Source organism: Pleuronectes platessa, chromosome 24 (assembly GCF_947347685.1).
Source record: "Pleuronectes platessa chromosome 24, fPlePla1.1, whole genome shotgun sequence".
Lineage (NCBI taxonomy): Eukaryota > Metazoa > Chordata > Actinopteri > Pleuronectiformes > Pleuronectidae > Pleuronectes > Pleuronectes platessa.
In genome coordinates, this window is record NC_070649.1 from 3,948,639 (window position 1) to 3,961,842 (window position 13,204).

Sequence of the window (13,204 nt, forward strand, 5' to 3'; positions counted from 1 at the left end):
GATAATTGTGTGTAGAATCTAGCGACATCTAGTGGTGAAGTTTCAGAGAGGAGCTGCTCCGGATATAACCAAAAGTATATAAATTTAAACGGCCCATTGTAGGGTAAAACAAACATCATTCGGATTATTTTATATTTAATTTCCACATTTTAATCCTTTCATCTAAATCCCGAAGCTTGAAATGTGACATTGAATATTAAAAAACTGCATGTTCGCTCTGTGCTCACCAGGGGGCGCCACACAGCCAGTATTGCTGCCGCTGGGGCTCAAAGGATGCTGGGAGGCAGTGTGTGCGGAAGCAGCGCGAGCAGAGGAGACGTCACTGAGGTAAACGTGTGTAAATAACACGCGTTAACTATTTATACTCACTGTTATTCACGCAGCGTTGTGTCACCTTCACGTTGTTGAAGCGCGGAGTTAGCCTTATGCTAGCTAGCTCGTGCTAGTTTGTGCTAGTTCGTGCTAGCTCTTCTGTCCTTTCATTGCAGGCTACCGGTGGCTAATCGTTAGCAGCGTTAGCAGGAAAGGCGCCAGACATGGTGAGTTGAATTCTGGGAAATGAAGTCTTCAGCTTGGTGATAACGAATCATACAATAAAGCTGCACAGGTCGTGTTTATATAGTTTTATAGTTATTTAGTCATATAGCCTCCCTCTAAGGAATAGCATTTATTTAAAGGCAGCTCAATGTGCTTTAAAAGATTAAATAAATCTAATAAGTAAATAAGAAATAGCATAAGAGCCATAGAAGCGTATAGAGGTACCCAGATCAATAAGGAACTACGTGAGAAACTGAATCATATCCTCTGATCTTTGTCTTCTCCAGGAGGACATAAGCACCGTGAGGTCCTGGTTCTCCAGCCCCGTCTACAGCCGCTACTGGCAGCACTACCAGCAGGCCATGGCCTGGCACCAGAGGCACAGGCAAGCATACAGCAGGGCCTTGGAGGCCGGCTACGGGCCCGGCTACGTCCAGGAGCCGCCGCCCAGCAGCCGCCGGCGCCGCCACCAGCGCCACCAGCGCTACGTGGACTGGCACGGCAAGGAGAGCACCAGGGAGGAGGAGAGCAGCTCGGACAGCGAGATCGAGTGTGACGTCAGCAACATGGAGATCAGCGAGGAGCTGCGGGAGTACTTCGCCCAGACGGAGAGACACAGGGAGGAGCTGAGTAAGAGGACATGGAGGGGGGGGGGGCACATTTGTAATCGTAAATACAAGTTTTAGACATGTGACCTAAAACCTCTCGTGCTCCTCCAGAGAAGCAGCAGCAGATGGAGGCCGAGGAGCAGGACAGCTACGTGCCGGCCGACCGGGACCTGCGCGCCCCCTCCTGGAGGAGCACGGCAGCCCCCCCCTGTGAGCGGCCCGGCGAGAGACGCGGCGCCGAGATGAAGAAGCTGTACGGCGAGGACGCGGCCAAGATCCTGGCCATGGAGGCAGCGATGCAGCTCTCGTTCGACCGGAGCTGTGACCTCAAGCAGCCCAAGTACTGGCCCGTCATCCCGCTGAAGCTGTGACGGCCCGCGGGGCAGCAGAGGAGCCGCAGGAGGTCCGGCGGGTTGTTGTCTCACTGACGCTGCAGCTTTGTGGTGAAACGGATTGTTGGCTGACGAAGCTGCTGATGAAGAAGCAGCGGTTTGGGGCGGCTGAGGGATGGAAGTTATTTTAAGCACTTGGAAAGTTGCATGAATTAGTGAAGCTTCTGCTTCACGGGACACGAGCGTCACTGACCTGTCAGCTGCTGCCCCCGATGGAAGCACACGGCTGTGATCGCACGCGTGACGCGGGATCTCGGGTTGGTTTGTTTTTGTAAGGGCAGAAGCCACCTTGTCATTGGCTGAGTGTCAGAGCTACAGTGTAGCTGCCCCCCCCCCCCCCCCCCCTCAGGTAACGTGAATACATTCAAACACCACGTGCCTCCGTGTTTCTTTCTAATCTGAGTTTGTTCCCCCTCCAGCTCGGTGATGCTTCACGCTGCAGTAGCTCCTCTTATGCCTGTCAACTCAGTTAAAGCACAGAAGCCTACCCCCCCTCACATCCAGCAGCGCTCCTGCATCGCTGCCTCTGATTTTGTTGTTTCCTCTAAACTGGGCGGCTCAGACTCTGACATTTCATCGGGTTAAAAGCGGTGTTGTGTGGTTTATCACCAGCCTCCGCCCTGCACACATTTTTTGTAGAATGAATTCTGTTTATAATAAAGTGGTATTTGTCCGGATAAAACCAGCTTTGTCTGTCCTGATTTCTCCGTTACCTCTGTGGACTCCTGATTACATCACCGCTATAAACACCTCATCCAGCTTTATCCTTTGCAGAAGTATTATTTCTCGCAGGCGTCTGACATGTTTAAGCTTTTCTTTGCCACCGTGTCTTGGTAGTGTGCGTCTCTCCGAGCGCACACAGAGGACACACTGTAGCGAACAGGACGAGGCGCCCGTGACGCACGTTTTTCCTCCGAGGTCACCGCCCTTCTGACCTCGTCACTGCGTGTGCATGTGAAAATGGGCCAAACTCAAAGATGTGCTCACAGATCCACAGGCTTTATCTTTTATGCAAAGACAAAACAGAAGCTTTCACAATCTGCATCCTTGATAGAAAACCGCCCGACGGAGCCGCAGGGTGTTTCAGAGGATTTGTTATCCTCTCTCTTTTATCTCTGTTCACATTCACATCATACCAGGGCAGTTTCAGTTTGACTGATCCGTTGTGTCATAATCTCACCAAGTTTTCCTACTGGGACAAAGTATAGTTGGTATTAAGGCTCAGTTAATTAATAGAATGAATGAAGAAATAAGTGAATAAAACGTTAGTACAGTGTAATAGATACTCTGTGTATTTGAGGGCTGTTGGGACTAATGCTCCACTCATGCTCCCACCCCCCTTTGGAGAACAGGGCCCAGCCCCTCCAACAACCTGTGAACATCATCTGGTACTTCTTACCACTTCTTCTCCCGGGTTCAGTTTCCACCACAGCAGCTGAACAATGGGTAGGTGAACGTTTCCTCTGAACTTTTCCTCCCTCTCCGTCTCACTTCTTGTTTCAGCAGCAGTACAGGGACTCTCCTGTAATCTGTATCTGCTCTGGTTTGGGTTGCTGTCTCGGGGGTTCGAGTCCCAACTTGCAAGTCTGCTGCTGATCAGTCTGAAGGCTCAGATGTCCTGAGTGTCACCCTGGAGTTCTCGCATCATTTTGCCAATGAACATCATCACGGGAAGGAAAACTGAGAGGGAGCAGAAACATTTGTTTAAATCATTAGTAAATTCCATGTCTGTGTGCACGGAAAAGAAAATGCATGTAGGTCTGTGCAGTGCAGCTGCTTTGTGTGTGTGTGTGTGGTCCAAGTATTACTCATGTTGTGAGGACTTGTCTTCCTTATGGGGACAAAGAGCAAGACCCCATGATGTAAATCATTGAAATCTGAGGTGAAGATTAAAGACAAGAGATAAGCGATGAGGAGCTGACAATTCCAACATACCACTTAAGTGTTATACATTTTTATATATATATATCTATTTATTCGACTGTTGTGAACATTTTGGGATTTGAACATGTGAGTCCGCACTGTCACTCAACATAAGCACTCGCCATGACAGCTCCTCATGTGAGAGTTGAAGTTGATTGGCTTAAGGGGGAGTGATCCGCTCTAAACCGACTGGACGAGCTTGAAACGTGGGAGACAATCACTGTTGTTGTTGTGGAGGAGGAGGAGGAGGAGGAAGAGGAGGCATGTGGCAGATAGTGAAGGGAAAAATAAATTCTAAGCTCTACTCTAACAGGTAGTGTCACCTAGATTTAGAGGGAGGAGGAATAAGATGAACACTGTTCAGGACTGGATAACATTTAGAAACATGACCGAGGCCACAGAGTCAGGCTGGGACGTGAAGTCCCAAGGTCATGCTCAGGCAGTTTGTGTGTAGTTCACATATTCAATCACGGGGGTGCACACAGAAAGATGTTGATATAAATCACACCAGTTGATCGTGCATGAAAAGTCAAAATCTCGTAGTAAAACTCTTGAAAGTGACTTGACTTTAATTTATTGTAAACACCGTATCACACCTGTCAGAAGTAATGGCTGCTGCCCCCAGAGGCTGATCTGGGGTCAGGCTTGAGTCGAGATTGACTTGAAACCAGGTGGATGTGATAAAACGTAATAATCATTACGATAAATATCACATTATTTCAAGTTTAAGCGGATGTTTGCTCCTGATTGACGGTTGTGTACAAACACATATCATCACGTGTTATTCCTCCTCACTGTGTTTACACAACATATAACTAATACATCGATATATTGGACTTTTTAATGTAGCTATTGATGGAGATTACAGCTCTAGCTCCATTCACTAAGATCTCATTAGGCCTCTGAACACCTCTCTTTCTTTCCTGGGCTGCCGTCTCTTTTCCCATCACAACATCTGTTTCCAATGAGGCAGCCGGCCTGTTTATCGCCTTCAGGCCCGGTGAGAAGTGGAGAACAGACAGGATGTAGCCAAGTGACATGATTTAGAGCGATGGGGGAACCGGAGCCATTTTTTTCCTGCAGGGAGCCGTCGTAAAAAAAAAAAAACTCTCTTACTTCAGCGCCGCTCTTCACCTCCTTTCCCTGAAAGAAACTGCTACTTTGGTCTCATCCTCGTCAGCATCATCATCCTGTCTTTCATCTGCATCTGCTTCTCTCATCACCCCCCCCCCCCCCCCCCCTCACTCATTGTCTGCATCATTATTCTTTCCATTTTCCTCCTTCTTCTGCTCCCCCCCCCCCCCCCCCCCCCCCCCCACGCGTCCTCCTTCATGAATTCGCTCTTTGTGCTATTTTTTCTCTTTTTTTGCTGCAGTTCATCTCTGGGCTCGGCTGAATGTGGAAATTTCACATCCTCTCGCGTCCTCTCCGTGGGTTAGCCTCGCTCCGATCAGCCGAGTGGAAGTCGAATGTGTGGAGGCCGTTGAGCGCGCAGACTTCAAGAGCCTTTTCTTTTTTTAAGGATTGTTTCGTTCTGACAGAATAAATGATCTCTCTCTCTCTCTCTCACTCTCAGCTGGGAGAAGATGTAGAAAGTGGAGCGATCCACTGACCTGATTAAATTAACAGTCGACCAACTGTTGAGCTGGGGCCATCCGGTCATATTAATAGTCTGAGGATTGCTGGTTACAAAACATAATAACCTTTTTAATTACTTTGTATGTTTCCTACATTTGTATGTTTTTTGAAAGCTGGTATTTCATCAGCCTTCATTGCCTAAAATAGTGTTTGTTCAGTGTGTTACATTCACACAAGATGAGACTCGAGCAAATTATACACTTTAAAATCTCAAAAAGCTCACACAGAAGTGCTTCCCACAGGTTTCCAGCATTAACAAGTGCAGAATTGTCAGTGTTAATTACCAGGACTGTGTTGGTACGAGAGTTGTTTGCTCGCTCACTCACACTAAACGTGTTAAATGTGTTAAATTGACTCTGGAGGTTGCGGGCCCTTCGGAAACACTGGCAGAACTATTGGTTTCTTCCTTTAGCTGCAGTGAGAGACGCGAGCAAATGGCAAGAAAACCCCCAAAGTACAGACGTTTGAAATCTGGTCCAACCAGGAAGTGGCTCAGAGAAGCTCCTCTTGGGAACATGGGCTGTGAAGCTTGGTGTAAACTGCAGTAGCTTTGGAGATGAAAGGTGATGTGATGGTATTTTTTCGTGTTGGTTGCACATACATGAGTTGAACTGTCGGGCTGTTGACTTGGCTCCGACTAGAGCTCGTGAAAGAGACAGAAAAATTCATCTCCTGCATTATATCCAGCCTGCATTCATGCTTTCTATACACCCACCTCATATCTTTGCTTTCATATTTCGTTTAAAGCTTCGGCCCGACGGCGACTCTGATGTGTCGGAGCCAGTCATCGTTGAGAGGACCTGTTGCCATGGTGAGGCGGAGATGCACAGAGCTCCGAGGGGGGGGGGGGGGGGGGGGCGTCATATCGAATCTGGGCACATGAGAACAGTCTGATCACACGAGCCTACACAGGCAAGGAATAGACTTTAGATAAATATACACACATGACCCACAGGGAGCCGGAGGTTTGTCTTCCTGCCGCTCGACCACCTCTGCAGTGAGGATGATGATGATGATGATGATGAGCCCACCCTGCTTTGCATTCCCCCCCCACACAATGACTCACGGTTTGCTTATCCCACTTCGCTGCCGGCGTGTGCTGTGTTCTAGTACAGTAGGTCACAGGTGCTCCAGCTCCTGAGTCACATGACTCTCGCAGAAGTCACGTGATGCAGCTTTGGAGGGGGGCGATGCAGTGTATGCATGTGTGTGTGTGTGTGTGTGTGGGGGGGGGGGGGGTTCGGCGTTGGGTGTGTGTGCAGTTGTTGGGATGACGAGGACAACGTAACATCATGTGGAGCAGACTGTGGGCCAAATCTGGGCCAACGGGATTAGCAGCTCGTCGGATAAATTGTTGGACGGAAGGGGGCGGGGGGGGGGGGGGGGGGGGGTGTAGGAGTGTGTGTTTGAAGGTTAAGCCATCCGTACTGAGCGCAGTCAGATATTGAAAAAGACACGAGATATATACCACTGATTCTCTCGCTGTGATTTGAGCTTGGTCGTAGAGGGTGGGCATTCAGTCAGGTGTGTGTGTGTGTGTGTGTGTGTGTCTGTGCAAATGATGTGCACGCAGAAGTGCAAGAGGAATTCGTTTGCATGAATTTCCATCAAAGCTGTGCCCATGTGCCTGCTCCCTGTTCCAATCGTCACTCAGAGAAATAGGGAGAGATAGAAACTCCTGTTCTGCAAGACCTATTCAGTGGAAGTGTTTGTTTGTGTGTGTGTGTGTGTGTGTGTGTGTGTGTGTGTGTGTGTTGGAGATGGATTAACCTTTGTCAGAATCTGATGGTTCTGCACGGGGATGAGAGGGAAGCGTCTCCTTTGGCGGGGTGGCGGGGGGGGAGGGGGGTGGCGGCAAAACTGGGTCATCATCACCACCACAGATTAAGGGCCCGGATCTGGACACACACAAACGCACAAACGCAGACAAGCAAACACACAAATGCACACTTGTCACAAACATGCTGCCTCTGCAGAGGAATCAGAGGAACCTCTCAGGTGAAGACAATGCAGAGGCCAGTGCTTCCATGTTGCTCTCTGCCAAAGGTTTCCCTTTTAGAGGAAGCCAGAAGCCCATTAAAAAGGCAGGGATTAGACTAAGCGACAGCGGGAGGCTCGTAAAGCCGCCGCAGAGACACGCCGCTTGTTTCCGTGTGTGCGTGAGTGTGTACGCTGACGTCTTTGTGTGTTTATGTGAAACAAAGTGATGGCTTCTTTCCAGTGTTGCTGATAAAACGCTCCCATTGGGCTAATGGAGGCCGATACATCAACAACCAAACAGGCAGAAACACACAGGGTGAGACACAGGAGAGCATCTGATCAGACAACTGCTCAAACTGGAGAGAAGGTTTGAGTCGCTTCTTGTCACATTGTGAAAGGAACATGAAAGAGCCTTAGTGGAGGTTTTTCCTCTTCAACCTGAACACACACTGCGGATGATTGATCAGACGCGACTGAATTCTGTGTCGGAGGTGCACGGTGTATAGTGCAGCTAGACTTAAGTATGTAGTTTAAAAACATTTGATTTCTCCTCATATTGAAACAGTACGCAAGACGAGTGTCCATCGGAGGCTGCATTTGAAAACCGATTGCGTCACAGCGGCGCGACTAGGCTGTCCCATTTATCGCCTCCTATAAATGGGACTAAAACAACTAAATGAATCACGTTTCAACCAAACAGCAAACAGAACACGTGCTAAAACTTTCTCGCCGTGTCCAACTGCAGCTCTGTTACTAGGCGACACTAGTAAGTGCGGGAGAAGATAGTGACACAAAAAAAAATTCTCAAATTCTCACTGGACTGATCTGACTGGACCGCCCATGAATCTGAGGCGGTCATTTCATTCTCCGCGACCCAGAGTCCTGTGCAAGACGGAGACGCCACAGATAGCTCAGAGCTCTGAGGGATCTCCTCAGGCGTGGGACCCACTGGAGGTCACGCTGAGGTCAACCTCTGGGATCAGAGCTCAGCGCCTCAGCGACGGTGTCAGCGTCTGACAAAAGAGTTTCATCATGGGACTCGAGCAGCGAGTCAGGGCGGCTGTCATAAGGTCACTACGATCCCTGCGGTGCTGCTGAGCATCACATGAGACATCAGGGACAGGGCAAGGAAACAATAATCACAATTAATAATAAATAATAATAATAAATATCATAAAAACGAATAAAAACAGATTAAAGAATGTATTTTAACTTTAAGCTTTGATTCAAAGGAAACTACTGAGGTTTATTACACTCAGAATGCTAATGGTTTACTAAGTGGGTTTCTCATGTTCAATATTTGCTAATAGGCAATAAATACAGCAATCAGCTGAGGCTAATGGGCATGTCATCCTCTTGGGACCATGAACACTTTCCTGAGCCATGCAGGGTTAAAAACTGCTGTTTAGACTAATTGGACATTCAACTTTAACTTTAAAAGCTGCCAAATGGAGGATGTAGTGACATTGAGAGGAGAGACTGCAACTGATCACACATCATAATGTCAAATGGCATCATGATTCAGTGGGATATTTAAATATAAGTATCAATGTGAGTTATCAACAACTGACAATATTCTTTATTGTATTTTTTGTCAGGAGAAGAGAGAGACACTGATTGTGGCTGCAGGCCCACAGAGTTCACAGTCTAACAATTTTCTTATTTATATTTCTACTACAACAATAAAACTCAAATTTCCCCAATAAAAGAACATAACAAATCTTAAACAGCCTCAATGGAACATCGTTACTGATGAATGAAAAACCTGCGTGCCGTTGTCCTCTGATCCATTCACCTGCTGATCTCTGAACTCCAGGTCCACAAGACGAATAATGACAAGTGACCTCTGACCTCTGAACTCTAATCAATCAGTTAATCTTGGAGTAGGCATAAAAACAGAACAAGTAACAGGAAGTCATCTACTACTCCTCTTCATCATTTTCGTCGTCAACAGTGTCGGCTCCGACCTCTTCGTAATCCTTCTCCAGGGCGGCCATGTCCTCCCTGGCCTCAGAGAACTCTCCCTCCTCCATTCCCTCTCCGATGTACCAGTGGACGAAGGCCCTCTTGGCGTACATGAGGTCGAACTTCTTGTCCAGGCGAGCCCAGGCCTCGGCGATGGCGGTGGTGTTGCTCAGCATGCACACGGCCCTCTGCACGTTGGCCAGGTCTCCACCAGGAACCACAGTGGGGGGCTGGTAGTTGATGCCCACCTTGAAGCCTGTGGGACACCAGTCCACAAACCTGACGTTGCGCTTTGTCTTGATGGCGTTGATGGCGGGCGTTGACATCTTTAGGCATCACGTCTCCACGGTAGAGGAGGCAGCAGGACATGTACTTGCCGTGACGGGGGTCGCATTTAACCATCTGATTGCCTGGCTCGAAGCAGGCGTTTGTGATGTCAGCCACAGAGAGCTGCTCGTGAAAGGCCTTCTCTGCAGAGATAACTGGGGCATAGGTGGCCAGAGGGAAGTGGATCCGAGGGTAGGGCACCAGGTTGGTCTGGAACTCGATCAGGTCGACGTTCAGGGCCCCGTCGAAGCGCAGGGAGGCGGTGATGGAGGAGGCCACCTGTCCTATCAGCCGGTTGAGGGTTGAGTAGTAGGGGCGCTCGACGTCCAGGTTCTTGCAGCAGATGTCATAGATGGCCTCGTTGTCCACCAGAAAGGTGCAACTGGAGTGCTCCAGGGTGGAGTGGGGTGGTCAGGATGGCGTTGTAGGGCTCCACAACAGCTGTGGACAAGTGGGGGAGATGGATAGACGGCAAACTCCAGCTTGGACTTTCTGCCGTACTCTTCAGAGAGACGCTCATCAGCAGAGAGGTGAAGCCTGAGCCAGTTCCTCCTCCAAGGAACGGAAGACGAAGAAACCCTGGAGCCCCGTGCACTGGTCAGCCTGCAGGGAAACAGGGATGTTAACACGTTGTGATGTCGCCTGGATCACAGTGGAAAATCTGCACATCTAACACATGAGAAGATGAGCTTACCAGTTTACGAGTCCTATCGATAACCAGTTCTATGATATCCTGTCCAGTAGTGTAGCGACCACGAGCATAGTTGTTGGCTGCATCCTCCTTACCTGTGATCAGCTGGGTCAGGGTGGTAGAGCTGCCGGTAGATTCCAGTTCGCACTTCATCTGAGGAGCAACGAGGAAAAGCTACTTCAGTCATCTCTTAGAGAAAGTCAGATTAATCATTTTAATAAGTTGATTAACAGCATTTTTTCATAATTTCAACAACATTTGAAAAAGTTTTATGCCGCTGGTCTGATGCTCGTCTTTGTCACGCTTAATGAAACTTAAAAAAATGTAAGTTGTTTACCGATGACTGTTGGCTCTAGGTCGACAAAAATAGTTCTTGGGAACATGTTTTCCAGACCCAGTCTCACTGAAGAAGGTGTTGAAGGAGTTGTCTATCCCTCCACCGTCTCTGCTTTCGGGCATCTGCCCGTCCGGCTGGATGCCGTGCTCCAAGCAGTAGAGCTCCCAACATGAATTTCCAATTTGGCATCCGGCCTGGCCGACATGAATAGAGATACATTCTCGCTTTAGAGATAGAAAAGGGATCATAGGTCAGTCAACAGTTTAATCCATGTTAGACAACTTAGTTTTAAATTGGGGGGGGGGGGGGGGGGGGGCTAGGTAAACTCACTGACACAGATCACCATCAGCTTGTGTTCAACAGAAAACACTCACCATAATATGAAGATATTCACTTCTACTTGTGTTTGCCAATTGACAGCTGTGGCTCATCAATGTGTTAAAGCCTACTCAACAACTTCATAGTGAAGTTTATAGGCGTATAAGTGTACATCTAAGGAGGATGGTTTTGGACCTGTTTATGGGGACCTTGGTTTTATTTTCCTTAGATCAAAGGAGCTCCTTTACATTCCAATTGTATTTCAACCATTTGAAGTCACTGTTATTACCAGAGACTGAATATAAAGTATTTTGTGATAAGTCTACAGTAAGTCTGTATATGATCTATAGACTTACCATTGTTATTACTTTGATCACATCGACCCCATGAATCCACCCCTGCTTTTTGAATGTTATATTTTGTATCCCCCACCTGGGGACCATATATTAAATGGATTTTGGAACAGCGAGATAAACACCCCTTGTGATGTGAAGTTATTATAAGTTAAGTCATTAATCATAACAGGAACAATATTGGACTAATGACACTGCCCTGAGGTGCACCATTTTCCACCGTAAAGCTTCCTGATAGAGCTGTCCCAACTGTAACTTGAATAAACCTATCAAACAAAAGTCTCTGATCCAAGTATATGTCTTACGTGCTCTCGCTATCATGTTTAGTATTTCATTGGACTTGATGGATCCTTCCCTGGATTCCTGATCGGAAAACAATCACCGCTTATTTCCAACCGAGAACTTCCCCACTTCCCCAAAGATTATTATACAAACCTATCAGCTTCAGTGATGCTGCCATACCTAACTGCTTTAGCATTGCATAACTGATTTCTTCCCAGGAGATGTTAGCCCAGATCTTTCTGTTGCCCTCCTCACTTCTACCAAAGTCAATGGAGCTTCCATTGTACTGTTTGTATCGTCCTTTATCTCAAGATTCCAGGATGAGCTGATCGCCGTTCCTCTGTCAATTTATCAGAACTATGGATTTGAATAAGTGTTGACCTGCTCTGACCTCTCACCTGCTGCACTCTCCCCTTTCTTCACCTCACAGCCCCCATTAGCCAAACTGTATGGTTTGACTTTTCTCCTGAACTCCATCCAAACCTGTGATGCCTTTGCACTGCTGGAATTATGAGCATATTCAAACACACGCTCATAATTGTACAAACACACACACACACACACACACACACACACACACACACACACACACACACACACACACACACAGGGCCAGTTGGGATGAGTCTGAGATGTGAGGTACAAAAATCATAATTTGAAGCTGTAAATACAACACACATTTTGTTGCGTTGATCTCTGAAGGGACTTTCTGACGCCCCCTGAGATGCAGCATTAGTTTGGGCCAGAGACCCAGCAGTGTGTGATGGTGTGTGTGTGTGAGTCTGTGTGCCAGGGGTGAGGGTGAGGAGTGCCAGGAGCAGTGTATCTCATCTTCTGGAAGAGTCCTTAATCTGTGTGACCCAGCAGAGGATTATGGGCCTTCTGGGAGAAAAATGGTTGAAACTCACCCCCAAAGCCTGATAACTGACAATCTAAAGAGGTTGTGTGTGAGTGCACTTCGTTGTTACTACACAAGGATTTTGAATTCAGAATTAGGTAAATGTATTTTCTTTAAACACAAGAGCAAAACATAGTTTATATTATAGTAACACAAACACTACATAGAAGATGCAATATGTTCTTGTTTCTTGTTGTATATTTTGTGTGTCCATTGGCTTTATCAATTCCAGAATGGGTGTGTGCATTAATAAATGACAGATTCAACCAAAGCTTTGGTTTTGTTTCTGTTGGACACCCTTGCCCCCCCGCGACCCTCCAAGTAGAAGCCCTACAGCTAATGGAAGCATCCAACAACCATGTGACAAATATAAACACTTACTCCACAGCCCCGTTACCTTCCCATGCTGTTTTTAACTCTACACTATAAAGCTTTGAGATCATGTTTCTACGCAGGAATTTTTTTTGCGCTGCGTTCAGAACTTGGGTCATTAATTAATGCTCAGGTTTCTTCACGGGTCTCTGTACAAGTGAGGCATTCAAGTCAGAGTGATGGACGACCTCTCGTTGCTTCAGCAGCATATGGTGTGGAGCGGGTGTTAATTCAGCCCTCGGGGGGGGGGGGGGGGGGGGAGGGGGGAATGGATCCACTAAATGTCATATATGTCAGGTTGGCTGCTCTGGCGTCTGATGTTTTGTTGTTGTCGGATGAAACATCAGGGGTTGTGTGTGTGGGGGGGGGTCACCTTTGTCTTCAGTGTGTGTATCTGTGTGCTTTGGGGCGGGGGGGGGGGTCCCTACCCTTCTGCGGCTGAGCTTTGTCTGAATCAAGGCCACGTGGGCCTGATTTAAAACCTTATTTAAGAGGATTCGGGGCAGATGGCGTCCCATTGTTTGAGGATGTGTTTATTATTAGAAAACGGGGTGAATTATGGAACCCCCCCACCACCACACAC

At 47.7% G+C, this 13,204-nt stretch overlaps 1 protein-coding gene and 1 pseudogene across 3 annotated transcripts; one reads left to right on the forward strand and one right to left on the reverse strand.

The window, feature by feature from the left end:
• Positions 1-265: 265 nt before the first annotated feature.
• On the forward strand, positions 266-2,219 carry gemin8 (gem (nuclear organelle) associated protein 8). Of its 3 annotated transcripts, none has more exons than XM_053417039.1 (4): positions 266-327; positions 489-539; positions 825-1,167; positions 1,257-2,219. In XM_053417039.1, exons 2-4 carry the CDS (start codon positions 537-539, stop codon positions 1,514-1,516), a joined length of 606 nt encoding a protein of 201 aa, XP_053273014.1. In that variant the 5' UTR covers positions 266-327; positions 489-536; the 3' UTR covers positions 1,517-2,219. The 3 variants fall into 3 exon arrangements, with proteins under 3 accessions (XP_053273014.1, XP_053273015.1, XP_053273013.1); XM_053417040.1 differs by having other exon boundaries at positions 279-327; positions 447-539; XM_053417038.1 differs by having other exon boundaries at positions 285-539.
• A 6,469-nt stretch (positions 2,220-8,688) lies between these two features.
• On the reverse strand, positions 8,689-10,607 carry LOC128430852 (tubulin alpha chain-like; annotated as a pseudogene).
• Positions 10,608-13,204: the final 2,597 nt, after the last annotated feature.